This window comes from Bombus fervidus, chromosome 7 (assembly GCF_041682495.2).
Source record: "Bombus fervidus isolate BK054 chromosome 7, iyBomFerv1, whole genome shotgun sequence".
NCBI lineage: Eukaryota > Metazoa > Arthropoda > Insecta > Hymenoptera > Apidae > Bombus > Bombus fervidus.
The window spans coordinates 10,144,618-10,168,928 of NC_091523.1; the positions used below are offsets into that span (position 1 = coordinate 10,144,618).

Genomic DNA, 24,311 nt, shown 5'->3' on the forward strand with positions numbered 1-24,311 from the left:
CGATTCGTGTAGTCAGTCTCTGCAACCAGTTGCAGCGGTACACGCAAATGTGAAGGTTTAGAAGCTGTTGACAGCTATTTTGTGAAGTGGAAGCCTCTGTACGGTTTAGTGGATTTATTTAAAATATGGGAAGATCTATAGAACTCTTGGTGGAGTGTTTGGAAATGCAAACGATTTTACTACGGTAGTTAAATTTGTTAAATACTAAACACGATTTGCACAGGTAATTCAGAAAATGCTATAATATAATTAGAGATTAGTGTAATAAAGATTATGAGTTTACAGAGTTGACTATATTAGGGTCATTTTTTGAACAATAATCGGCGGAACATTGATATCCATTTTCGAAGATGGTCAGATAAAATGGTCAGAATGGATGATCAGAAGATGAATACAGTATCTATGCATATTTATGTACTATGATTTACTTATTCTAAATAATGGAAAATCATATATGTTTCGTTTTATTTGTTTAATATTCCAATTCTTTTTCTTACAGCTAGAATAAACATTTGTTTCGTGATATAAGTTGGGGTTATCTTTCAGTATATTTTAGCAAAAGGTGTATAAGAAATATCTCATGCATAAAAGTTACACAAATACAAAGAATATTTTCAACAATAGTATTGCCAGATCTATACTTAAAATCGTAAAAACTTGTGCAGTATAAACTATACTTTAGAATTATATTTTATTACGTCACTTGACGCAACAGGTTCAGATATGTGAAAGCGGTTTTTATAACCTGGAATAACAATGATTTCATGAGGCTAAAAATGTAGATAATGTGTACAGTAGAACTCCATTCATTGAAACGAAATTTTACTGTCTGATTAAACGAACTTCCATCATCTGACTTCACTTATAGGAACGCAAATTTCTATCATTCGAATAAGAGATCATCGATAGTCAAATTTTATATTTTAACTCTTTAATAAATTCAGATAGATGGTGTTCCAGCATAAACGGAAATATCAAGCAGGCTTACAGTACTGAACGTTTGAATGGACATATGAATTATCTTCCCTGCGGTGATTTCAACGACCACGCTCGATCGCATAATGATTAAAATCAACTCAAGGATTCTCTTTTCGGTTAAGTAGTACCAATTTGCCATATACACCACGTCACCAACCTTTCTGCTCTGTTAAAAATTCGTTCGATTAATATTCATTATGGCTTTGATCTATTACGTTTCAGTACCTGTTCTGTCAATGTTTCACCGATATAACATATTACAAAAATGTTGAAACAGATTGAAGCCAGAAGCATGGAATAGGTGGACAAAATTTGAATATCGCCATCAGACCATTCCTAAAATATGCAAAGAGAATATAACGATCGTACACAGAAAGGATTTACTAATAAAATAAATTTTATAGTTTATTATTTTAATAAGTCTTCTTTAGTTTAATATGTCATAATGAGAAATATCAGTGATTAATATGTACCGTAACAATGTAATAGCTGAGCATACACATATGCAGGGTGGATCTAAGCACTTCCAAGAAGAATATTCGATTTACCGTCTCCTCGATACTCGATACAAAACTGTAATTGGAACATAGGAAAATTACAAAAATACAAATAAGAACATATAAGAACAATATAAAACAGAATACCTCAGCGTTCTCAGATGACGTTCCACGATAATCCCTATGTTCTCAAACGGAGCCATTTTCTCTTTTCTCGATTCATTTACAAATTCTGTGATCCATGTCATAACAACATTCAATTGGCCACATGCGTGAGCAATCAGAACAACTGTTATACTGAGAATCCCCAGTGTACTAGAACTTACGATGAACCCAGTCAAAAATTGCATAAAGAGAATAATCTCATTCGTAGGACTTTCATTGATATCTATCAGTTCTTTGTATATCACATATGGCAACTGGTGCACAATCCTCGTTTCGTTACCTACTTGGATTACCTCTGTGCTCAACGCTGTCATGAAACAATAACAAAAAACACCACCTTGCATAAAGGCCGCTGTTGAAGCAGTCACATAACGACCAAATTTCGCGTTCTTAAGCATCACTTGTTGATCCTTTTCCCTCTTCACTGTTCTCCAGTCTGCTTGCATATGCTCGACGCAATATCGTATATCTTTACCTCGTAATAACAGAGTAGTATAATTGATGCTACCAACGCACAAATAACTCACAGGTCCAATCAGCCTTAGTTTAATACGAAAACTTTCATTTTCCAGGATTATGTGGAGTAAACAGGGGATTATTGTGCAGATTAAAATGATGTAGCAGATGACGATTAAAACGAAGGACATGATTCTTTCGAGTCTCGAAGTAGAGGGAAAAGAAGGCCACGCACCGATCGGTTTTAAGAACCAGCGATTTAATTGAAGACTGTAGTCGCTACGGCCATCAAAATCGATCTTTATAGCCACAGTTTTATTCGTCATAGTGGCTACTCATCGACGCTGTAAAAACAACTGAATCGAGAATAGCCTGTGCACCGCGTGTGCCAGTGAACCAGGATTTCTTAACGCTTGCGCAGCTTTCTCAGAATTATGAATTGTACATGCCGATCGATTTGTCTAGTCAGTCTCTGTACCACTTGTTGAAGCAGTGTAAGTTACTGAATACGTTTAAAAGTTGTCGACAGTTCAAAAGATGTTGTGTGACGTAGATGGTGCATTCGCAAGGAGAATTATTCGTGCGATATATCGGGATTGAATTGGAAGTATAGAAAAATTTATATTTCTCGAATAATGTAGGTTGGATTAATTCAGTCATTTCAGGACTCAAATATTTCAAGACTCTTTCTGAGCTACATTTGTGTGTTATTACTCTATTATATTAAATGATTGATTTTTAAGTAAATTTTATTATCGTGTGGAGATAAAAATTCGCTTAGTTTGGCTCTTCGCTTTATCAGTATAAAATAAAACACTCAATTTTCGTGACAACGATGAGGAACTTTTCCAGGAAGGGGTTAATGGAGTATTCGAAAGTTACAAATAATCTCATGGATGGAGTTGATATTTTTTAATACTGAGTGCAAGAGGTCAATTTTTGGTTGTGTTTTACATTATTCGAAGAGTACTACAAATAAAAATAAGAATTAATGTAATAAATAGTTTGCGCATATTTATGTAAATTCATATTTTCATTACATTCATTATACATGTATATTCGTATATCGATTATATAAGCCGACATCATCTTTTACGAAAACGTGTACATATATAATGATGATACGACTCGAAATTGTAAACCGTATGAATTGTTGCTGATTCTCCTAATTAGAGTTTTCGAAATTAGAGTTTCGAAAGGTAATTTTACTTCCATATTCATACTTACTGTATCATGATTCGATTTTATTTCACATTTCTTTATAGTTTTCTAATTTTGATTGTTCAAATTAAAAAGCAATTCCGATTACGGTTGAAATTAACAATTTCTGACATCAATTTTTAACATAAAAATTGTATACAATATACGTAGGCATATTTCATTCCTTATATATAAAATATTTTAAAACGCGTTACACTTTTTCTAGGACTCCATTTTATGTCGTCATTTGCTGTAACATATTCAAATACGCGAAACCTGTTTTTAATACCTGAAACGGTAGAATATTTGAATGAATAGACAACACGAGCATAAGTACAAGTATCAAATTAACTTACATTACCAAACGTATAAACGGACATCTGAATGACTTTTCCTGCAGTCAATTGAACAACCATACTCGATCGCGCGATGATCAAAATCAAGTCGAGGATTACTTTATTGGGTAAATAATACCAGTTTGTCATATAAACCACTTCACCAACTTTTTGGCACTGTTAAGAATTTGTTCGATTACTTATGGTCACGATTTTCATTTTTAACATTTATACTATTTAAAATTAATATTCATATCGCTTGACATTAATATTATATTAAAACTACAAACGACTGAAGTATGAAACCTTCTAACAAAGGAATCCAAATGAAAGATATACAAAGAAATCATTCAAATCATCAAAAACATAGTCTTGCAAATCTATACATTTACTATACAAGATTATGAATTATTCATTTTAGTTACTGTGGTAGTTTTAGTGTTAACGACTCTCAAATACCTGCTCCGTTAATATTTCACTGATATAACAAATCACAAAAATATCAAAACAAATTGAAATGAGCATCATAAAATACGTAATCAAACTCTGAATATCGTGGTCAGCCCATTCCTAAAAAGAAATCGTATACTGAATGAAACAATAATATGCAAAAATGGATCCTCGAAAGAAATACATTAGTAATAATAATAATAATAAATTTGACAAGTACCGAAAGAATGTAATAGCCAATTACGCAAATATCCATCGTGGATCTGAACATCTCGACAAAATATATTTTGAACATCACATCCTCGATACACGATATAAAACTGCAATTAACACATAATGTAGTCGCAAAGATCACTCCTACAAAGCCAAGAAGAAAAGGAATAATAAAGTACACCTTACTTCAATGTCCTTAGGTGTCGTTCCACGATCATTCCAATTTCGATAAAATTGCCAGATTTCTTCCTTTCTCTGGCCTTATTAACAAATTCAGTGATCCATACCATAATTACGTTTAATTGACCGCACGAGTGTGCAGCTAGCACAGCTGACAGACCAAAAATCCCACTTGTACTAGAATTTGCGATAACAGTAGACCACATTTGCAAGAGAAGCATAATTTCGTTTGTTAGACTATCATCGACGTTCACCAGCTTCTTGTATACTGCACAAGGTAACAAGTGTAAGATCCTCGTCTCGTTTCCAATTTGTATCTCCACTGTATTTAATGCTGTCACAAAAAAGAAGCACAAAACGCTACCCTGCACAAAAATGACGGAAAAACCCGCTATGTAGCGGCCTAATTTCGCGTTTTTCAGCATCACGTTTTTATCCTCCTCTCTGGTCACTGTTCGCCAGTCAGCTTCTATATGTTCTATGCACTGTCGTATATTTTTACCATGTGTTAACAAAGCTGTGTAATTAATACCGCTGAAGATCCAATGGCTCACATAACCGAACATCTTCAATTTGAAGTTAAAGCTCTCGTCTCCTAGAATCATTAGCAGCAAACTAGGAATCACAGCGAGAATTACAATGCTTAAGCAAACGATGTTTAAAATAAGTGAAACGATCTTTTCGAGTCTTGTCGTGGAAGGAGACGATGGCCAAGCGCCGATTGATTGTAAGAACCATCGATTCAATTGAAGACTGTAATCACTGTTGCTGTTGCTGTCACTTTCTACGATCACTGTTTCGTTCATCATCGCGGAATGAAGCCGTTGTTAGAAATCAAGCATTTACATATAGAGGATGTTTGTAGAAGTTCAACGCTTGCGCGGGGTTTTTTATGTTCTTGGTCGACTGATCGATTTGTCTAGTCGGTAGAATTTTTTTAGAACACTGCGAAACTATATACGCATGGAAATTGTCAGCTGCAATCGTGTGAAATGGGTGATGTGGATACAATGAATCATTCTCGTTTCTAACTTTCAGGGTGTATGTTCAGAAATATTTTGGTAGCAGATGGATACGTAATCGTGTTATGTGCTAGGAAGTTGTAGTTGAAGGTGTTTTAATTTGCGCTTATGATTATGATAAATTTCATGATGAGTGATATAATAATTTGAGATTATTTATTTTTATATTTTTTCTAAAATCTAACGTGTGTTGTAACTGCTTTTTAAGGAAAACGAAATACGGAATATAGAAATCGTAGAAATCCTGACGCACTGAAACTCTTTATTATATCATAAAAATATTCAGCGCTCTACAAATACAATAACTGATCATTTAATGTAAGTACTTTATTTCTGGCCTTGTCGGTCATCAGTGACCAATATGTCACTGAAAAGTCACTCGTGACTGTCAACATGTTACTCATGCGATATAATACATTGCGGTATCACATTGAAAATAACAACGAACGATTACTCTCCTCTTCTTCATGCGGTATGTAAATGCTCTATAACATCGTGCGGATCATGTTGAGGTACGCGAAAGAAGTTTTAAACACCTGTAAGTAAGACAGAATATATATGAATTTGTATTAAATATATAAAATGCTAGATTAGCTATTATCTGCATTAGCTGTAAATTGTATCAAGAATTCTGTCCATTATATCATAAGTATATCTATATTTTATCGATACTTACGACGCCAAAGGTCGTGATAGATATTTGTACGAATTTTCCAGCAGTAATTTTGACCACCATACGCGATCTTGAAATAACCAGGACTAAACCGAGAGCAGTTTTGTGAGGTAATCGGTACCATTCAGTCATATAAACTTTTTTCCCAACCCTTTCGCCCTGTCGTGTATTTGATAGTTTAAGGTTTAATATAGATACTCCTTTATTGTTACTTTCTTACCTGTTCAATAACTATTTCTCCGATGTAACAGAATATGAATATATTAAACACCATGGATGCATACACGATAGTATATACAATTCTCATATCTTTCGATTTTTCCTGTGCAATTGAAATATATGTATCGTATAAATAGATATGCGAATTAAGTAGAAAAGTCAATGTATGAGTCGCGGTCCTGTATTTTGACGCTAATTTATTTATGTTAGAAGATAGCTCACTGTTCGAATCATTTTAGCTCTAACTAGATGATATTGTAGAAATATTTCTAAGTTGGTTTGGTAAATATCCACAAAAAGGAAGTCACCATCGATTTGGATGATTTTGAAATATGTTGAGTGCTGAGTGTATGAGCTTTTTCCCTCTACATGTAAAGTTGTTGGTCTTAGCCTCCGAATTGGATTGAGTTAGTACTAATATTAACACTTCGACTTTCGCGTAAAGTTACTGGTAACTTTAAACAGTAGCTGGCGTTTTTTGATAAAAAAAGTAATCTCTACGTAAAGGGTCAAATTGCACGTGATACCAACGTGGTGTCATCGGATACTAAAATTTGGCCTGCACTTCACAACACATTGGTGCCATCGGACGTGAAAGTGTTAATCGCTTTGTCGGTATTGATATGAACAATGTTGGTATGCCACCTTACGACGTAACGCGGTGGTCGGATTAGTATTAGTATTAACCCAATCCAGCTTTAAAATTATGGCCGACTGACAGTATATATGTTTACATATAACTCCAAAACTCAGGCCGATCGGTGGATATATATCCACCTATATATATATATATATATATATATATATATATATATATAGTGGCTCTCATTTTGTGAATATTTGCCATTATTTTTTTAGTTTGTTTTAAAACATACCGTGAGAAAATAATATTTGATCATGCACATGTTCATGGTACATCCCACCAACTCAACGAGACATATCATGTTCATAACTTTTTCTATCGAGGTTATGAGACTGAAAGTAATATTGTCGTAATATGAATTCATCATAAAAAATTCACCACGAAATATCATTACTAAATAATAAATATATGTATACATCCATCACAGAAAATCAACCTAATATAAAAAAAATAGCTTAGACATGATTGAATTATTTTGTGATGCCGTTACATTAATTTCACGTTTCTTTTATTTAGTATCTAAATTGAATGTCTTACTTGAATTCTTAAACCTTAACTATTCGAAAAAGATGAATTATAAGTGCAAGTAATAATCAATGGAAGAATTAAATAACAGTATATCCTACAAGATACCGTATTCAATAAATGAAACATGTATAACTACACCATAACCCGCGATATTATCATACTTTGCAAATCTTGCCTGGAATTTAAATATACAACAAAAAGAAAAAAAAGAAAATAAATAACACAGTCTCATTGATGTTATCAAATAATCCATATCAGTAAATGAGACATAAACGCACAAACAATAGCACAATAACCAGTAAAGACCTTAATGTTCGTAGGTGATGTTCAACGATAATACCAAGCTTTCTCTGAGCGACCGTCTGTGCTTCCTGTTTCTCCTCGACTTTCGTATCCACCAAATTATCCAACCTGGCCACCACCATATTCAATTGACCACTTGCATGCATCGTCAGAACAGCTGCCAAACCACAAGCACCCACCGTGACAGACGTCACGATGAGGCCAGAAAGGATCTGCAGGACAAACACGATCTCATTCGCCGGACTAAATCTAGCGTCCAATAGATTCGTGTAAATCGGACAAGGTAACGGGTACATGGAGTAACTGTCATTCCCAACAAGAAACATCATCTTCTTAAAGCCTTTAGTTATGTTAAAGGCCAGAACGCCACTATGCATACAGAATGCAGCCATGAAAGCGATGAAACGTCCGACCTTCGCGTACTTCAGCATCATTTCCCGACTGCTGGCATTTTCAACGACCTGCCAATCGCGTTCTACGTGTTTTATGCAACGGATTATGTCGTCGGTTTTCGACAAAAGACAACAGTAATTCAATTCTCCCATCAGCCAATGACTCATTGGACCAATGATCTTCATCCTTGTCTTCGAGCTTTCAGCTTCATACACAATGTACAATATGCAAGGTACGATTGTGAAAATGATCAACGAGTGGCAGGTAAAGTTCAACAATTTTGCGAATAATCTTTGCGTTCTGTTTGTCTTAGTAAGCTCTGGCCATGCTCCTATTGGTTGCATTAGCCAACGATTCACTTGGATGCTGTATTCGTAATCACGAGCGTAAAAAGCGTTGGTTATCGGTGGTTCGCTAGACACGTCCACCATGATTACTTTGCGGAGGTCGTTTGTCGAGTGAATTACTCAAGTTTCAGGTACAATGCCATAGCAAAATGGCGCGTGCGCGAATTTTTTCTCGACCCCGTATCGCCATAGTGCAGCTGTTACCTTTCAAAGGGTTTGAGCCCTTCTAAGTTCTCAGTTGGAGCTTATAGCACTTTATGCATTATTTACGACTTTAGTACGACAGGATTGATGACGTTTGAGGGTAATCGATTGATTGATTTTTTCAGGCTACAGTAGTGCACTGGTGTGTTGTCTGTTTCGCAGTAGGTTGAAGGGATTAATTTCTACAGGACGAATTCCCATTCGGGGAAATTTCTCATATTATTTCTTCGTATTGCGTCAGATGTAAGTACTTCTGTCACAATTTTATTAAAACTATCCAGGAAGGGGAATATTACCGAATGTTTAGTTGAATGAGGTTATTCTTTTCAATTAATTTATAGCAGAACGAATTTAAGAAAACTGTAGACTGAGAGTTATTTCGCAACATCGACAAAGTCTTTTCTTTTTTATTGAAACTAAAGCGATATTGAAGTACACAAGTTCCGGTGCTTCAGCAAGATTAAAATTAATATAAAATATTAATCGCATTTGGATACTTAACAACATAAGGATATATTATATAAATAACAGTTCAAATAAATTTTTGTGCAATATACAGGAACATTACATGGGATGTATTTAAACTATATTATACTTTAAGGAGCGCTCATGTTAATGTTCGTATATTCGTTTTGAAAAATTGACAATAGACCGATCAATTTATTAATTCAAGGATTCCATCGAATGCTTAACTTTATGTCCTCCTTGTATTAATCATGATCTGGAAGTAAGGTGTTATCTGTGCGGGTGTAGATTCGGGAATTTAAAATATTTAACAAGGGACTGTAGGGAGAGTCCGTAGGAGGTATTAAGTTAGAAGACGTAGTGAGCAGAAGACGAGAGAGAAAGGTTGTACGATAGCTCGAGAAATTGAAAAAGAAAGGAGAAGAAAAGAATAAAAAAATAGGGGATAAGCAGTCCAAAGAGAGTTTTAATGAACGCAAGGGTGCAATAATTAGGGCGGAAAAAGACGAGGGCCATGCACCGATTGGTTTTAAGAACCATCGATTCAATTGAAGATTGTAGCCACTGTTGTTGTTGTTGTCAGTATCTATGATCATTGTTCTGGTTGTCATCACGGAGTGAGACTGTTGTTAGAAAGCAGTCGTGCAACTATGGGGGATGCATGGGGTGGTGCAACGCTTGTGTGAGTTCGTTAAGTACTCATTTTACCGATCTATTCATCAATTGGTAGAACTTGTTTTAGAATAGTGTGAAAGTATATACGCTTAGAAATTGTTAATTGCAATCGTTGGAAGTAGATGGTGTGCGTGCAGTGAATCATTTCTGTTTCTAACTTTAACAGTGTATACCTTCAAAGTTTTAGTAGAAGGTAGAACGTGGTACATAATTGTGTCAGGTGCTAGGGAGATGCTAGTGATTATGATAAATTGGATGATAAATGATATAATAATTTGCATTGCTTCTGTCGGTATTTATTTATAAATGCCAGTCCTAGGATTTGATATTTATATTATCGAATAGTATTATGAACAAACATTATGAATAATTATAATGCTTCCAATGAAGGATTTTAAGAGATAACATGTAATAAAAACATAAGAACAATGGAGTGTAGCTATAACAAACGATTCTTCATTCTATCGTCCCATAGATTTTTTACACAGCAAGTATTCTTACACTTAACTAGATCTATTAAGATCTTACTTACTTAGATACTTAGATCTATTAATACATGATTGAAAACTTTGTCAATCATGTATTATAGTCTGTAACATTAATCATAAAATTAGTTCAATCGTTGACTTATTTATTTGTTGATATCTTCTTATAATATCCTCTCAGAATTCCACTTCATCACATCATTTGCTGTAACAAATTCAAATATGCGAAACCTGTCTTTATCACCTGAAATGGCAGAATATTTCACGTGAACAGACAACATTGCTATGACTATAAGTATAGAATAAACTTACACTACCAAAAGTATAAACGGACATATGAACTAATTTTCCTGCAGTGATATGAACGACCACATTTGATCGTGCGATGACCATAATCAAGTCGAGGATTGTTTTACCGGGTAAATAATACCAGTTCGTCATGTAAACGACTTCACCAATTTTCTTGCACTGTTAAGAATTTGTTGAATTAGTCATCACGAATTTGATTTCCAGAATTTATATTACCCCGTATTAACATTAGAGCGATGTATGAAACATGTAGGTGCCAAAGAAATTGAAAAAATGAATGTCATATGAAAAAATCATTCAAATTACCAAAAATGTGTCATTGTGAATCTATAAAAGTTATATGAAAAATGATTAATTATTAATTTTGATTAGTCTGGTAGTTTTAGGGTTAGAGTGTTAATGTCTCGCTGATACCTGTTCCGTTAATAGTTCACCGATGTAACATATTACGAAAATGTTAAAACAGATTGTAACGAACATCATAAAATACGATGCCAAATTTCGAATATCATGCTCTGCCCATTCCTAAGACGAAATCGTAAAAAGAATACAACAATTATACAGAATATTAAAGTTATATCTGCTGTGGAAAATAACAGGCAAACAATAAAAGTATAGTAATTATGTACCGATAGAATGTAGTAGCCAATTACGCATATATCCATCGTGCACCTTAACATTTCCAACAAACAGATTTTATTCATCACATCCTCGATATATGATATAAAACTGCAATTAACACGTAATATAATCCAAATGATCGCCCTTAAAAGCCACACAAAAAAAGATTTTTAAAAAACCTTACTTCAATGTCCTCAGATGTCGTTCTACGATTACTCCAATTTGTATAAAATCACCAGTTTTCTTTTCCACTCTGGTTTCATTGACGAATTCACCGATCCACAACGTAATAACATTTAGCTGACCGCATGCGTGAGCAGTTAGAACTGCTGCGAGACTAAAGATCCCAATTGTACTAAAATTTGCGATAACAGTAGACCAAATTTGCAAGAAAAGCATGAATTCGTTTGTTGAAATTTCGTCGACGTTCACCAGCTTCTTATATACTGCACAAGGTAGTACATGTAAAACTCTCGTCTCATTCGCAATTCGAATCTCTACTGTATTTAATGCTGTCACCAAACAAAAGCACAGGACGCTTGATTGCACAAAAATGGCGCAAAAAGCCGCTACATAGCGACCGAATTTCGCGTTCTTCAGCATCACGTGTTGATCCTCCTCTCTGGTCACTGTTCGCCAGTCAGCTTCTATGTATGACACGCACTTTCGTATGTCTTTGTTGTGCATTAATAAAACCGCGTAATTAAAGCTGCTGACGAACCAATGATTTACAAAACCGAAGGTTTTCAATTTGAAGTTGAACGTCTCGTCTTCCAGAATTATTACTAGTAAACTAGGAATCGCAGTAAGAATTAAGGTGCTGAAGCAAACGATGTTTAAAATAAATGAAACAATCTTTTCGAGTTTTGTCGTGGAAGGAGACGATGGCCAAGCGCCGATCGGTTTTAAGAACCATCGATTCAGTTGAAGACTATAGTCACTGTTTCTCTTGCTGTCACCTTCTATGATCACTACTTCGGTCGTCATCGCGAAATAATGCCATTGTTAGAAACCAAGCGTCTACATATAGAGGATGTTGGCAGAAGTTTAACGCTTGCGCGAGTTTTTTAGCTATTTGTTCAACTGATCGATTCGTCTAGTCGGTAGAACTTTTTTAGAATACCATGAAAGTATATACGCTTGGAAACTGTCAGTTGCAATCATGTGAAGCGGATGGCATACATGGAATGAATCATTCGTGTCCCTAACTTTAACAGTTGATCTTTTCAAATTTTTAGTGAATGGTGGATGGTGATATGTGATATGATATGTTATGTGCTAGGATGTTGCAGTTGATTTAATTTCTGTTAGTGTCTATAAGAAATTTTATAATAAATGGTACAATAATTTGCAGTATATTTGTCGGTATTTAGAAATGCCAGTTCTAAGGCTTGATTTTTATATCATCGAATATCAGTAATTTTATTGTTTTCAAATAACTAACAATAGATAAAATAAAAATATTTTATCAATTATATCTTAAACATCTATGTATTATCGATACTTACGACGCCAAAGGTCGTGATAGATATTTGTACGAATTTTTCAGCAGTAATTTTGACCACCATACTCGATCTTGAAATAACCAGGACTAAACCGAGAGCAGTTGTGAGATAATCGGTACCTTCAGTCATATACACTTTTTCCAAAATCTTTCACCCTATCGTGTGTTTGATAGTTTGAGGTTTAATATAAATACTGCTTTATTGTTACTTTCTTACCTGTTCAGTAACTATTTTTCCGATATAACACAATATGAATATATTAAACACCATAGATGTATACAGGATAACGTATCCTTCAATTTTTCCTGAGAAATTAAAATATGTGTGTCGTACAAATGCTAGTGCGAATTAAGTAGAAAAGTCAACGTATGAGTCGCGATTCTGTATTTAACGCTAATTTATTTATGTTAAAAGATATCTTAATGTTTGATTCATTTTAACTCTAACTATAAGATATTGTCTACATATTTTCAATATATAAATTATTTCTTTTATTTCTATTTTGAAACGTATCGTGAGACAATGATGTATGATTAAACACATCTTTATCGTACACCCCACCAACTCAATCAGAAGCTCCCACCGTGACAGTGGTCAAGATGATCCTAGAAAGGATCTACATGGTGAGCACGATCTTATTCATCTGAATCTAATGACCAATAGGTTTGTTTAAACCGGGCGAGGTAACGGGTACATGAAAAAACTGCCATTCTTCACACGAAATATCAGCTTCTTAAAACCTTTAGTCACGTTGCGTGCCAGAATATCACTATGCATACCCAGTGCAGGAATACGTCGTGTTATTAAAAACAACAATTTTCAATAAATTTCTCATATTGCAAATTCCAAACGGTTGAAAGTTAATAACTTTTATCCGAAACATTTTTTTATCAAATATTTGGACGTGCCTGAAAAATCTTCGCGATAGATACATACAATGTTCAACCTGTATTTTTACTATAATTGCTGAAGCTTAATTTTTGCTTTCATTTTACACCAGTCAATTAACAGCCGAAATATTTAGAAATGGATATCAAGTTAGACTGAGACAATTTTACTTGCATAGACATAGATTCCTGTACCGTGATTATATCTCATTTCAAATTTTGTTGTAGTCTCATTATTGATGGATTTCAATCGTAATTAAATGTGGAAATAACAAAGTTGAAAAAACAAAGAATTTTTTCTGTTTGAAATACACGACTTCTAACCTGTTAATTTTTAACATACAAAATTTTATGCGATATTTACGTATATTTTGTACTTTATATACTAAATTATTAAAAACACAATATATTTTTCCAGGATACCATTTTATTACGCCATTTGCTGCAACAGATTCAAGTATGCGAAACCTGTCTTCACAACCTGAAATGGCAGAATATTTCACGTGAACAGACAATACAGTTATGAATAAGTGTATCGAATAAACTTACACTACCAAATGTATAGACGGACATATGAACTAATTTTCCTGCAGTGATTTGAACGACCACATTTGATCGTGCGATGACCATAATCAAGTCGAGGATTGTTTTACCAGGTAAGTAATACCAGTTCGTCATGTAGACGACTTCGCCAATTTTCTTGCACTGTTAAGAATTTGTTACATTAATTACCACGATTTCGACTTGTTCTGTTTATATCACTCCGTATGTTAATACTAGTGTTAACTAGGGCGAAGTATGAAACATATAAGTAACAAAGAACTTAAAATAAAAGACACATGAAAAAATCATTCAAATCACCGAAAATGTACTAGTGTGAATTTATAAAAATTGTATGAAGAACGATTAATTATTAATTTTGATTATTCTGGTTATTTTAGAATTAGAGTGTTAATGTGTTGCTGATACCTGCTCTGTTAATATTTCACCGATGTAACATATTACAAAAATGTTATAACAGATTGTAACGAGCATCATAAAATACGAAGTCAAATTTTGAATATCATGCTCTGCCCATTCCTAAGACGGAATCGTAAACAGAATAAAACAATTATACAGAAAAGTAAAATTATATCTAATCCGAAAGAAATAGACAAACAAGAAATATATGAAAGTTGTATTAAGAACAATTAATTATTAACTTTTACCCTGCTAATTCTAGAATTAGAGTGTTAATGTGTTGCTGATACCTGCTCCGTTAACAGTTCACCAATGTAACATAGTATGAAAATGTTATAACAGATTGCAACAAACATCATAAAATACGATGCCAAATTTCGTACATCATGCTCCGCCCATTCCTAAGATGGAATCGTAAAAAGAATAGAACGATTGTACAGAAGAATAAAGTTATATCCACTGTGGAAAATAACAGGCAAACAATAAAAATATGCAAATTATGTACCGACACAATGAAGTAGCCAATTACACATATATCCATCGTGCATCTTAACATTTCCAAAAAACAGATCTTATTCATCACACCCTCGATATATGATATAAAACTGCAATTAACATTTAATATAATCCAAATGACTGCTCTTAAAAGCCACACAAAAAAATAATCTCAAAAGAGATCTTACTTCAATGTCCTCAGATGTCGTTCCACGATTATTCCAATTTTCATAAAACCATCAGTTCTCCTTTCTACTCTGGCTTCATTGACAAATTCAACAATCCATAACATAACAACATTTAGCTGACCGCACGCGTGAGCAGCTAGAACTGCTGCAAGACTAAAAATCCCAACTGTATTACAATTTGCGATAAAAGTAGACCAAATTTGCAAGAAAATCATGAATTCGTTTGTTGGACTTTCGTCGACGTTTACCAGCTTCTTGTATACTGCACAAGGTAACACGTGTAAAATTCTCGTCTCGTTTCCAATTTGAATCTCGAGTGTATTTAGTGCCGTCACGAAACAAAAGCACAAAACGCTACCTTGTACAAAAATTGCGCAGAAAGCTGCTACGTAACGACCGAATTTCGCGTTTTTCATCATCACGTGTTGATCCTCCTTCCTGGTCACTGCTCGCCAGTCAGCTTTCATGTGTTCTATGCATCGTCGTATGTCTTTGTTGTGTAATAACAACACACTATAAGTAAAGCTACTGACGATTAAATGACTCAAGAAATCTAGGCTCTTCAATTTCAAGTTCATGCTCTCTTCTTCCAGAATCAGTTGCAGTACACTGGGGATCGCAGTGATTAATACGGTGCTGAAGCAAATGGTCTTTAAAAGAAACGAAACTATCTTTTCTAGTCTTGTGGTAGAAGGAGACGATGGCCATGCACCGATCGGTTTCAAGAACCATCGATTCAATTGAAGACTGTAATCACTGTTGCTGTTGCTATCAGCTTCGATGATCACTGCTTCGTTCGACATCGCGGAGTGAAGTCGTTATTAGAAAGCAGCCAGGCGTCAGTGGGGGATGCATGGAGCAGCGCAACGCTTGCGCGTGTTTTTTAGGTACTTGTTCTACCGATCGATTCGTCTGGTCGGTAGAACTTGTTTTAGGAAAGTTGAAAAGTATACTCGATTGGAAATTGTTGGCTGTAATGCTGTGAAGTGGATGGCGTGCGTGCAATGATTCATATCTCTCCCTACATTAACTATGCACGTTGTAAAATTTTTAATAAGAAGTGACTAGTCATCCGGACGTGTCTTAAGTGCTTGGAAGTTATAGCTGTTTTAATTTGTGCTTCTGATTATGTTGAATTTCGTGATAAATGATATAATAATTTTCATTCTTTTGTCGATATTTACAAATGCCAATTTTAAAATTTCGTTTGTATATTATCGAATATTATTACAAAGTGGGACGCGTTATTTATAATTGTAATCTTTGCAATGGGGGACTTCGATAGAGTAGCATTTTATAAAAACGTAAATAAAGTAGAGGAGTATGGCTATAACGTACGATTCTTCGGTCTACCGCCCTATCGACTTTTTATTTTGTAAATTTTCTTGTTCTTAACTAGATCTATGAGATTATCAATCATTTCTTGAAGGATGTAAAATTTATTATTATTGAATGTTATTAATATTTGCAGATCCGTGTTGGCATCGCATGGTGTGGGTCATTGTTCAGAACCGTGAAGTTTTTCAATGCGCCGTTGGGAATCATTCTTCTTGATTTGAATAAGTCACGCGATAAGCATCCGCTCCGTTGGAACACCTGTGATAAGGCTTGTGAAGTATGAACTCCAACTATGAACACCGCAGAGACTTCAGAGATCACATTCGTGCTATCTATCCAGACGGTTGAAGCTTTCATCTAAAACATTTTTTTATCAAATATTCGGATGTGGATGAAAAATCTTGGCGATGGTTACATATGTAGTTCAACCTATATTTTTATTGTAATTACTGAAGCTTAATTTTTGTTTTCATTTTACGTCAGCCTATTAACAGTTAAAACATTTACAAGTCAATTCAGGTTATATTAAAATAATTTTACTTGCATAAACATAGATTCCTGTATCGTGATTACATTTCATTTCAAATTTTGTTCAAGTCTCATTATTAATGGATTTCAGTCGTAATTAAATGCGGAAATAACAAAGTTGAAAAAACAAAGAACTTTTTCTGTTTGAAATTCACGACTACTAGCCTGTTAATTTTTAACATATAAAATTTTATGCGATATTTACGTATATTTTGTACTTTCTCTACTAAATTATTAAAAATACAATATATTTTTCCAAGATTCCATTTTATTTCGTCATTTGCTGCAACAGATTCAAATACGCAAAACCAGTCTTCATAACCTGAAATGGCAGAATATTTCACATGAATAGACAATACAATTATGAGTAAAAGTATCGAGTAAACTTACACTACCAAAAGTATAAACGGACATATGAACTAATTTTCCTGCAGTGATATGAACGACCATATTTGATCGTGCGATGACCATAATCAAATCGAGGATTGTTTTACCAGGTAAATAATACCAGTTCGTCATGTAAACGACTTCACCAACTTTCTTGCACTGTTAAGAATTTATTGAATTAATCATCACGATTACGATTTGCTTCATTTATATTACTCCGTACTAACACTAGGGCGAAGTATGAAATATGTAGGTACCAAAGAACTTAAAGTGAAAGAAATGAAAAAATCATTCGAATCACTAAAAATGTGCCATTGTGAATTTATAAAAATTGTATGAAAAACGATTAATTATTAATTTTGATTATTCTGGTTATTTTAGAATTAGAGTGTTAATGTGTTGCTGATACCTGCTCTGTTAATATTTCACCGATGTAACATATTACAAAAATGTTATAACAGATTGTAACGAGCATCATAAAATACGAAGTCAAATTTTGAATATCATGCTCTGCCCATTCCTAAGACGGAATCGTAAACAGAATAAAACAATTATACAGAAAAGTAAAATTATATCTAATCCGAAAGAAATAGACAAACAAAAAATATATATTAGTTACATACTGATAAAATGTAATAGCCAGTTACACATATATCCGTTGTGCATCTTAGCATTTCCAAAAGACATATTTTATTCATTATATCCTCGATATACGATATAAAACTGCAATTAACATACAATATAATCCCGAAGATCAGTACTAAGACACCAACAAAGAAGGAATAGGGAAAAGATCTTACTTCAATGTCCTCAGGTGTTGTTCCACGATTGGTCCAAATTGGATAGAACCATCAGATTTCTTCTTTCCCCCGGCCTCATTAACAAATTCAGTGATCCATAACATAATAACATTTAATTGACCACACGCGTGAGCAGCTAGGACTGCTGCAAGACTAAAAATCCCAATCGTACTAGAATTTGCAATAATTGCAGACAAAACTTGCAAGAAAAGCATGATCTGGTTCGTTGAACTTTCATCGACGTTTACTAGCTTTTTGTATACTGCACAAGGTAACACGTGTAAAACTCTCGTCTCGTTTCCAATTTGAATCTCTACTGTATTTAATGCTGTCACGAAACAAAAGCACAAAACGCTACCCTGCATAAAAATGGCGCAAAAAGCCGCTACATAGCGACCGAATTTCGCGTTCTTCAGCATCACGTGTTGATCCTCCTCTCTGATTAACGTTCGCCAGTCACTTTCTATGTGTTCTATGCACTGTCGTATGTCTTTGCTATGCAACAACAAAGCTGTATAATTAAGACTGCTGACGATCCAATGGCTCACGAAACCCAGTGCCTTCAATTTGAAATTTATACTTTGATCATCTAGAATTATTAGTAGTAAACTAGGAATCACAGTGATAATTACGGTGCTGAAGCAAATGATGTTTAAAATAAATGAAATAATCTTTTCGAGTTTTGTGGTGGAAGGAGACGAGGGCCATGCACCGATCGGTTTCAAGAACCATCGATTCAATTGTAGACTGTAGTCACTGTTGCTGTTGCTATCAGTTTCTATCACCACTGCTTCGTTCGACATCGCGAAGTGAAGTCGTTGTTAGAAAGCAGCCACGCGTCAGTGGGGGATGCATGGAGCAGTGCAACGCTTGCGCGTATTTTTTAGGTACTTGTTCTACCGATCGATTCGTCTAGTCGGTAGAACTTGTTTTAGAAAAGTTGAAAAGTATACTCGCTTGGAAATTGTTGGCTGTAATGCTGTGAAGTGGATGGCGTGCGTGCAATGATTCATATCTCTCCCTACATTAACTATGCACGTTGTAAAATTTTTAATAAGAAATGACTGGTCATCCGGACGTGTCTTAAGTGCTTGGAAGTTATAGCTGTTTTAATTTGTGCTTGTGAATGGTTGAATTTCATGATAAATGATAATAATTTGTATTATTGCTGTTGGTATTTACAAATGCCAATTCTAAGACGAGATTTTTATATCAACGCATAGTATTACGAAGAAAAAATTATTGGTGAAATTAATTTTTCCAATGATGAATTTCAAAAAAATAATACGTAATAGAAACATAAGTATAATAGAGTGTGGCTACAACGGACGGTTCTACAATCTACCGTACGATAGATTTTTTACTGTGTATGTTCTCTCGGTCTTACGTAGACGTATTATATTGTTAACCATTTATTAGAGTTTGTAAAATTGATTATAAGATTATTTCAACCGCCTAATTATTATTATTTAACACTTCCAATAACATTTTACCAAGATACACCATTTTACTACATTACTTGCTGCAATAGATTCAAATATGCGAAACCTGTCTTTACCACCTGAAATGGCAAAATATTTAACCTAAATACAAAACAAAAGTCTGAGTATTAGTATCAAATTAACTTACATTACCAAACGTATTAATTGTCATACGAATCATTTTCCCTGCAGTTAATTGAACGACCATACTCGATCGCACGATGATCAAAATTAAGTCGTGGATTTCTTTATTGGGTAAATAATACCAGTTTGTCAAGTAAACGGCTTCACCAATTTTCATGCTCTGTTAAAAATTTGTCGTATTAATCATCACGATTTCGATTTGTTGTAGATCACTCTGTATTAACACTATGGCGAAGTATGAAACATGTAAGTACCAAAGAACTTAAAATGAAAGATACATGAAAAAATCATTCAAATCACCAAAAATTTATCATCGTGAAACTATGAAAGTTACATGAAAAATGGTTATTTCTTAATCTCGACTACTTTGGTAGTTCTATAATTAGAGAGTTAATGTCTCATTAGTACCTGTTCCGTTAATATTTCACCGATGTAACATATTACGAAAATGTTAAAACAGATTGAAACGAACATCATAAAATACGATGTCAAATTTCGAATATCATGCTCATCCCATTCCTAAGAAGTAATCGTAAAAAATATAGGACAAATATACAGAAAAATAAATTTATATCTTATGTGGAGAGAAATTAACACGCAATAAAAATATAATAAATATGTACCGATAGAATGTAGTAGGCAATTAGACATATGTTCATCGTACATCTCAACATCTCCAATAAATATATTTTGTTCATCACAACCTCGATACACGATATGAAACTGCAATTAACACGTAATATAATACCACTGATCACTATTGAAACAACAACAACAAGAAAAAACGAATTAACAATAGATCTTACTTCAATGTCCTCAGGTGTCGCTCCACGATTACTCCAATTTCCTGAAAACTGCTAGTTTCCTTCTGTTTTTTTGTTTCCTTAACAAATTCAGTAATCCACGCCATAATTACGCCCAGTTGGCCACACGCGTGAGCAGCTAGTACAGCTGCGAGACTAAAAATTCCAACTGTACTAGAATTCGCGATAAGAGCAGACCAAATTTGCAGGGAAAGCATGATTTCGTTTGCTGGACTTTCATCGACGTTTACCAACTTCTTGTATACTGCACAAGGCAGCAAGCGTAAGACTCTTGTCTCGTTTCCAATCTGAATCTCCACTGTAGTTAACGCTGTCACGAAACAAAAGCACAAAATGCCACCCTGCATGAAAATTGCGCACGAAGCAGCTACATAGCGACCGAATTTCGCGTTTTTCATCATTACGTGTTGATCCTCCTCCCTAGTCACTGATCGCCAGTCAGCCTCTATGTGTTCTAAGCATTGTCGGATGTCTTTGCTGTGTAATAACAAGGTACTATAATTAAAGCTGCTGACGAACAAATGACTCAAGAAATCTAGAGTTTTCAATTTCAAGTTAATGCTCTCGTCTTCTAGAATGAGTAGCAATACACTGGGAATCGCAGTGATGATTACGGAGCTGAAGCAAATGATGTTCAAAATAAATGAAACAATCTTTTCCAGTCTTGTGGTGGATGGAGACGCTGGCCATGCACCGATCGGTTTCAAGAACCATCGATTTAACTGAAGACAGTAGTCACTGTTGCTGTCAGCTTCTATGATCACTACTTCGTTCGACATCGCGGAGTGAAGTTGTTATTAGAATGCAGTCGCGCGTCAGCGGGAGATGCATAGAGCAGTTCAACGCTTGCGCGTGTTTTTTAGGTACTTGTTCTACCGATCGATTCGTCTAGTCGGTAGAACTTGTTTTAGAAAAGTTGAAAAGTATACTCGCTTGGAAATTGTCGGTTGCAATGCTGTGAAGTGGATGGCGTTCGTGCAATGATTCATATCCCTCCCTACGTTAACTATGCACGTTGTAAAATTTTTAATAAGAAGTGGCTAGTCATCCGTACGTATGTTAGGTGCTTGGAAGTTATAGCTGTTTTAATTTGTGCTTGTGAATGGTTGAATTTCATGATAAATGTTATAATAATTTTCGTTTTTTTGTCGATATTTACAAATGCCAATTATAAAACTGCATTTGTACATTATAGAAGGGTATTACGAAGTGGAACACGTTATTTATAATCATAATGTTTGCTATGAACAATTTCGACAGAATAGTTTTTTATAAAAACATTGAAACAATAGAAAACTATAATGTACGATTCTTCGGTTTACCACTCTCATCAATGTTTTCGTTCGTAAGTAATCTTGTTCTTAACTAGATCTATTAGATTGGCAATTGTTTATTATAGGTTTTAAAATGGATTATTATATTTGTTAAATCATTACGTCTTACCATTATTTATATTTCAAATTCTGTAGCAGTATTTACGAAGAATTGTACAACTAGAAAATTCATTCATTAGAAACGTATTTAATCATATCATTTATCGTAACAAATTCAAATACTCGAGACCGATTTTTACTTGTTACGATAGAATATTTCGTGTGAAGGGACATATACATATAAGTAGAAGAAGGAAACTGACTTACATCATCGAATGTGTATACAGAAAATAGTGGTTTAATTAATTAATGGTTGAAAATAATGGTATGGACGCTGATATTTAACACACTGACTGCTGTCTGAATTTTATGTGTTATTAATAGCATTTCTTATTTCGAAACGTTGCAAGATGCACGATAAAATTATTAACTGTATTAAAAATAAAATTTCTTTTGATGTTCAGTACGTAGTCCATACATATGTAGAGGAGATGTAAACTCTTCAGTGATAACGTCGATACGTGTATAAGCATTATTTTATCTTTTACACTATTTACATTGTTTAGAGAAACCGGAATGTAGAAAGCGTAGAAATTCTCTCGCACTAAATGTGTAAATCCCTTTAATATAACATTAGAAGTATTGAACACTACAAATATAATTGTTTGTTTGCTATAAATAGAGTCGACAACATCGGGCGATGTTGAGGTGCGCGAAAGAAGATTTAAATACCTGAAAGATAGAATACACGTTTATTTATATTAAATATATAAAATTCCAGCGTATTAGATGTAGATTCTATGAAAATTGTACGACAATTTTAATCTTCTATAAAATTAAAATATAATACATACAAATTTACACCGTATATAAAAAAGATAGAACATCGATAATAGCGAGCAACTAGTTCGGTGTCATAGATCTATTTCAAGTTTGATTAAGTACATCGAGAAAGTTTGATTAAGTACGTATAATATCACAAAAAAATATGTCGTAAACAAATAAAAATATTTTTTTTCAGATGTCACGGTATAAGCAACCGGTCCACGCTGATCGCTAAGACTCCTACCCCAAACGTTGACTTGCAACAGTGTCCAGTTACATACATATACGCACACTATAATCGCTTGTAAGTCTGTGAGTCAGCGTGAAGTCGTCCCATTCTAGCCTAATACCCGGTGACTTCATCTGTTGCGAAAGGGTTGACAGGGTATAGATCATGGCCACCCTTTATGATAAGATGGACACGCATCTATCCCCTGTCGGATTAGGATCGATGGAAATCGATGCTAGCTAACGATTTGATACTTTACATTCTGTAGTAACTCTTTCTGATAGAAGCAAGAGGTGAGAATTCGTTGGGCGAATTGGCATGCGATCACGAGGGATTAAAATTTCCGGAATAGTAGAGGGAAGCAATATTAAACACCATGGACGTATACACGATAGCATATGTAATTCCAATATCGATTTTTGCTGAGAAATTACGTAGAGAAGACATCATATGAGTAGTCGTTCTCTATTTAACGTTAATTTATCTCAAAGTATCTCAATGGTTACATCATTTTAATCCTAACTACATGATATTGTTAAAACATTTCCAACATATAAATTATTCTTTTTGTTTCTATTTTGAAACACATATTCAACGTACAACGTACAATACAATAACTTGCAGTAATCTTAAAAGGATGTCTGGCTCAAGTTCAAATAATTATCAGTGAGAAAATGAATAATCAACATATTCTCACTAATGTCGTCAAATAATTTGTCTCCGCTAATAAGACATATATGTATGTATAAATAACAATACAATAACCAGCAAATACCTTAATGTTTGCAGGTGATGCTCAACAATAATTCCTTTTTCTTCTTTCTATTCCTGGCCATCACCACGTTCAATGGATCACTTGCATGGATCGCTAGGATAGCGACCAAGCAACAAGCTTCCACGTCACAATGATCCCAGAAAGAGTCTGTACAATGAGCACGATGTCATTCGTCGGGCTGAATCTAGCGTCCAACAGATTTGTCTAAATC

The 24,311-nt window shown here is 34.3% G+C and overlaps 7 protein-coding genes across 9 annotated transcripts; all 7 read right to left on the bottom strand.

Annotated features, from left to right (window-relative positions):
- Positions 1–1,521: 1,521 nt before the first annotated feature.
- LOC139988920 (uncharacterized) lies at positions 1,522–2,448 on the bottom strand. The gene has a single exon (XM_072006724.1). The coding sequence runs from the start codon at positions 2,420–2,422 to the stop codon at positions 1,574–1,576; it is 849 nt and encodes a 282-aa protein (XP_071862825.1). The 5' UTR covers positions 2,423–2,448; the 3' UTR covers positions 1,522–1,573.
- Positions 2,449–3,643: 1,195 nt separating this feature from the next.
- LOC139988916 (uncharacterized) lies at positions 3,644–5,314 on the bottom strand. The gene is made up of 4 exons (XM_072006721.1): positions 4,481–5,314; positions 4,302–4,401; positions 4,091–4,201; positions 3,644–3,808 (listed from the first exon to the last, which is right to left on the bottom strand). Exons 1-4 carry the CDS (start codon positions 5,281–5,283, stop codon positions 3,644–3,646), a joined length of 1,179 nt encoding a protein of 392 aa, XP_071862822.1. The 5' UTR covers positions 5,284–5,314.
- Positions 5,315–5,981: 667 nt separating this feature from the next.
- On the bottom strand, positions 5,982–8,925 carry LOC139988865 (uncharacterized). Its single transcript, XM_072006651.1, has 6 exons — positions 7,866–8,925; positions 7,264–7,363; positions 6,697–6,779; positions 6,382–6,609; positions 6,173–6,320; positions 5,982–6,032 (listed from the first exon to the last, which is right to left on the bottom strand). Exons 1-6 carry the CDS (start codon positions 8,684–8,686, stop codon positions 5,982–5,984), a joined length of 1,431 nt encoding a protein of 476 aa, XP_071862752.1. The 5' UTR covers positions 8,687–8,925.
- Positions 8,926–10,521: 1,596 nt separating this feature from the next.
- On the bottom strand, positions 10,522–22,001 carry LOC139988914 (odorant receptor Or2-like). 3 transcript variants are annotated; one of them, XM_072006718.1, is made up of 5 exons: positions 20,881–22,001; positions 20,698–20,797; positions 20,483–20,593; positions 20,079–20,234; positions 10,522–10,675 (listed from the first exon to the last, which is right to left on the bottom strand). In XM_072006718.1, exons 1-5 carry the CDS (start codon positions 21,675–21,677, stop codon positions 10,625–10,627), a joined length of 1,215 nt encoding a protein of 404 aa, XP_071862819.1. In that variant the 5' UTR covers positions 21,678–22,001; the 3' UTR covers positions 10,522–10,624. The 3 variants fall into 3 exon arrangements, with proteins under 3 accessions (XP_071862819.1, XP_071862818.1, XP_071862820.1); XM_072006717.1 differs by lacking the exon at positions 10,522–10,675 and adding an exon at positions 19,929–20,010; XM_072006719.1 differs by lacking the exons at positions 10,522–10,675; positions 20,483–20,593 and adding an exon at positions 19,929–20,010.
- LOC139988824 (uncharacterized) lies at positions 11,038–12,348 on the bottom strand. The gene is made up of 4 exons (XM_072006588.1): positions 11,546–12,348; positions 11,370–11,469; positions 11,155–11,265; positions 11,038–11,067 (listed from the first exon to the last, which is right to left on the bottom strand). Exons 1-4 carry the CDS (start codon positions 12,346–12,348, stop codon positions 11,038–11,040), a joined length of 1,044 nt encoding a protein of 347 aa, XP_071862689.1.
- LOC139988931 (odorant receptor 10-like) lies at positions 13,902–16,269 on the bottom strand. Its single transcript, XM_072006741.1, has 5 exons — positions 15,397–16,269; positions 15,219–15,318; positions 15,004–15,114; positions 14,303–14,458; positions 13,902–14,234 (listed from the first exon to the last, which is right to left on the bottom strand). The coding sequence occupies exons 1-5, from the start codon at positions 16,197–16,199 to the stop codon at positions 14,184–14,186; spliced, it is 1,221 nt and encodes a 406-aa protein (XP_071862842.1). The 5' UTR covers positions 16,200–16,269; the 3' UTR covers positions 13,902–14,183.
- On the bottom strand, positions 17,528–19,258 carry LOC139988826 (uncharacterized). The gene is made up of 4 exons (XM_072006590.1): positions 18,450–19,258; positions 18,273–18,372; positions 18,059–18,169; positions 17,528–17,808 (listed from the first exon to the last, which is right to left on the bottom strand). The coding sequence occupies exons 1-4, from the start codon at positions 19,250–19,252 to the stop codon at positions 17,578–17,580; spliced, it is 1,245 nt and encodes a 414-aa protein (XP_071862691.1). The 5' UTR covers positions 19,253–19,258; the 3' UTR covers positions 17,528–17,577.
- Positions 22,002–24,311: the final 2,310 nt, after the last annotated feature.

What these genes read in the sequence shown, in the direction of transcription:
- LOC139988914 (XM_072006718.1), bottom strand. Translation starts at nt 21,677, where the DNA reads ATGTCGAACGAAGTAGTGATCATAGAAGCTGACAGCAACAGTGACTAC. An exon ending in TTGCCTACTACATTCTATCG is followed by an intron (nt 20,594 to 20,697) that starts GTACATATTTAT and finishes ATTACTTCTTAG; the next exon opens with GAATGGGATGAGCATGATAT. An exon ending in GTGAAATATTAACGGAACAG is followed by an intron (nt 20,235 to 20,482) that starts GTACTAATGAGA and finishes AATTTTTAACAG; the next exon opens with AGCATGAAAATTGGTGAAGC.
- LOC139988865 (XM_072006651.1), bottom strand. Translation starts at nt 8,686, where the DNA reads ATGGTGGACGTGTCTAGCGAACCACCGATAACCAACGCTTTTTACGCT. An exon ending in TCAAATATTATTTTCTCACG is followed by an intron (nt 6,780 to 7,263) that starts GTATGTTTTAAA and finishes TCCAATTCGGAG; the next exon opens with GCTAAGACCAACAACTTTAC. An exon ending in CTATCACGACCTTTGGCGTC is followed by an intron (nt 6,033 to 6,172) that starts GTAAGTATCGAT and finishes TCTTACTTACAG; the next exon opens with GTGTTTAAAACTTCTTTCGC.
- LOC139988824 (XM_072006588.1), bottom strand. Translation starts at nt 12,348, where the DNA reads ATGACGACCGAAGTAGTGATCATAGAAGGTGACAGCAAGAGAAACAGT. An exon ending in CGACATCTGAGGACATTGAA is followed by an intron (nt 11,470 to 11,545) that starts GTAAGGTTTTTT and finishes TGTTAATTGCAG; the next exon opens with TTTTATATCATATATCGAGG. An exon ending in GTGAACTATTAACGGAACAG is followed by an intron (nt 11,068 to 11,154) that starts GTATCAGCGAGA and finishes TAACTTTTATAG; the next exon opens with ATTCACAATGACACATTTTT.
- LOC139988931 (XM_072006741.1), bottom strand. Translation starts at nt 16,199, where the DNA reads ATGTCGAACGAAGCAGTGATCATCGAAGCTGATAGCAACAGCAACAGT. An exon ending in GTGAACTGTTAACGGAGCAG is followed by an intron (nt 14,459 to 15,003) that starts GTATCAGCAACA and finishes AATTCTTAACAG; the next exon opens with TGCAAGAAAATTGGCGAAGT. An exon ending in CCGTCTATACATTTGGTAGT is followed by an intron (nt 14,235 to 14,302) that starts GTAAGTTTATTC and finishes CTGCCATTTCAG; the next exon opens with GTTGTGAAGACAGGTTTCGC.
- LOC139988920 (XM_072006724.1), bottom strand. Translation starts at nt 2,422, where the DNA reads ATGACGAATAAAACTGTGGCTATAAAGATCGATTTTGATGGCCGTAGC.
- LOC139988826 (XM_072006590.1), bottom strand. Translation starts at nt 19,252, where the DNA reads ATGTCGAACGAAGCAGTGGTGATAGAAACTGATAGCAACAGCAACAGT. An exon ending in CAACACCTGAGGACATTGAA is followed by an intron (nt 18,373 to 18,449) that starts GTAAGATCTTTT and finishes TGTTAATTGCAG; the next exon opens with TTTTATATCGTATATCGAGG. An exon ending in GTGAAATATTAACAGAGCAG is followed by an intron (nt 17,809 to 18,058) that starts GTATCAGCAACA and finishes AATTCTTAACAG; the next exon opens with TGCAAGAAAGTTGGTGAAGT.
- LOC139988916 (XM_072006721.1), bottom strand. Translation starts at nt 5,283, where the DNA reads ATGATGAACGAAACAGTGATCGTAGAAAGTGACAGCAACAGCAACAGT. An exon ending in TTGGCTATTACATTCTTTCG is followed by an intron (nt 4,202 to 4,301) that starts GTACTTGTCAAA and finishes ATTTCTTTTTAG; the next exon opens with GAATGGGCTGACCACGATAT. An exon ending in GTGAAATATTAACGGAGCAG is followed by an intron (nt 3,809 to 4,090) that starts GTATTTGAGAGT and finishes AATTCTTAACAG; the next exon opens with TGCCAAAAAGTTGGTGAAGT.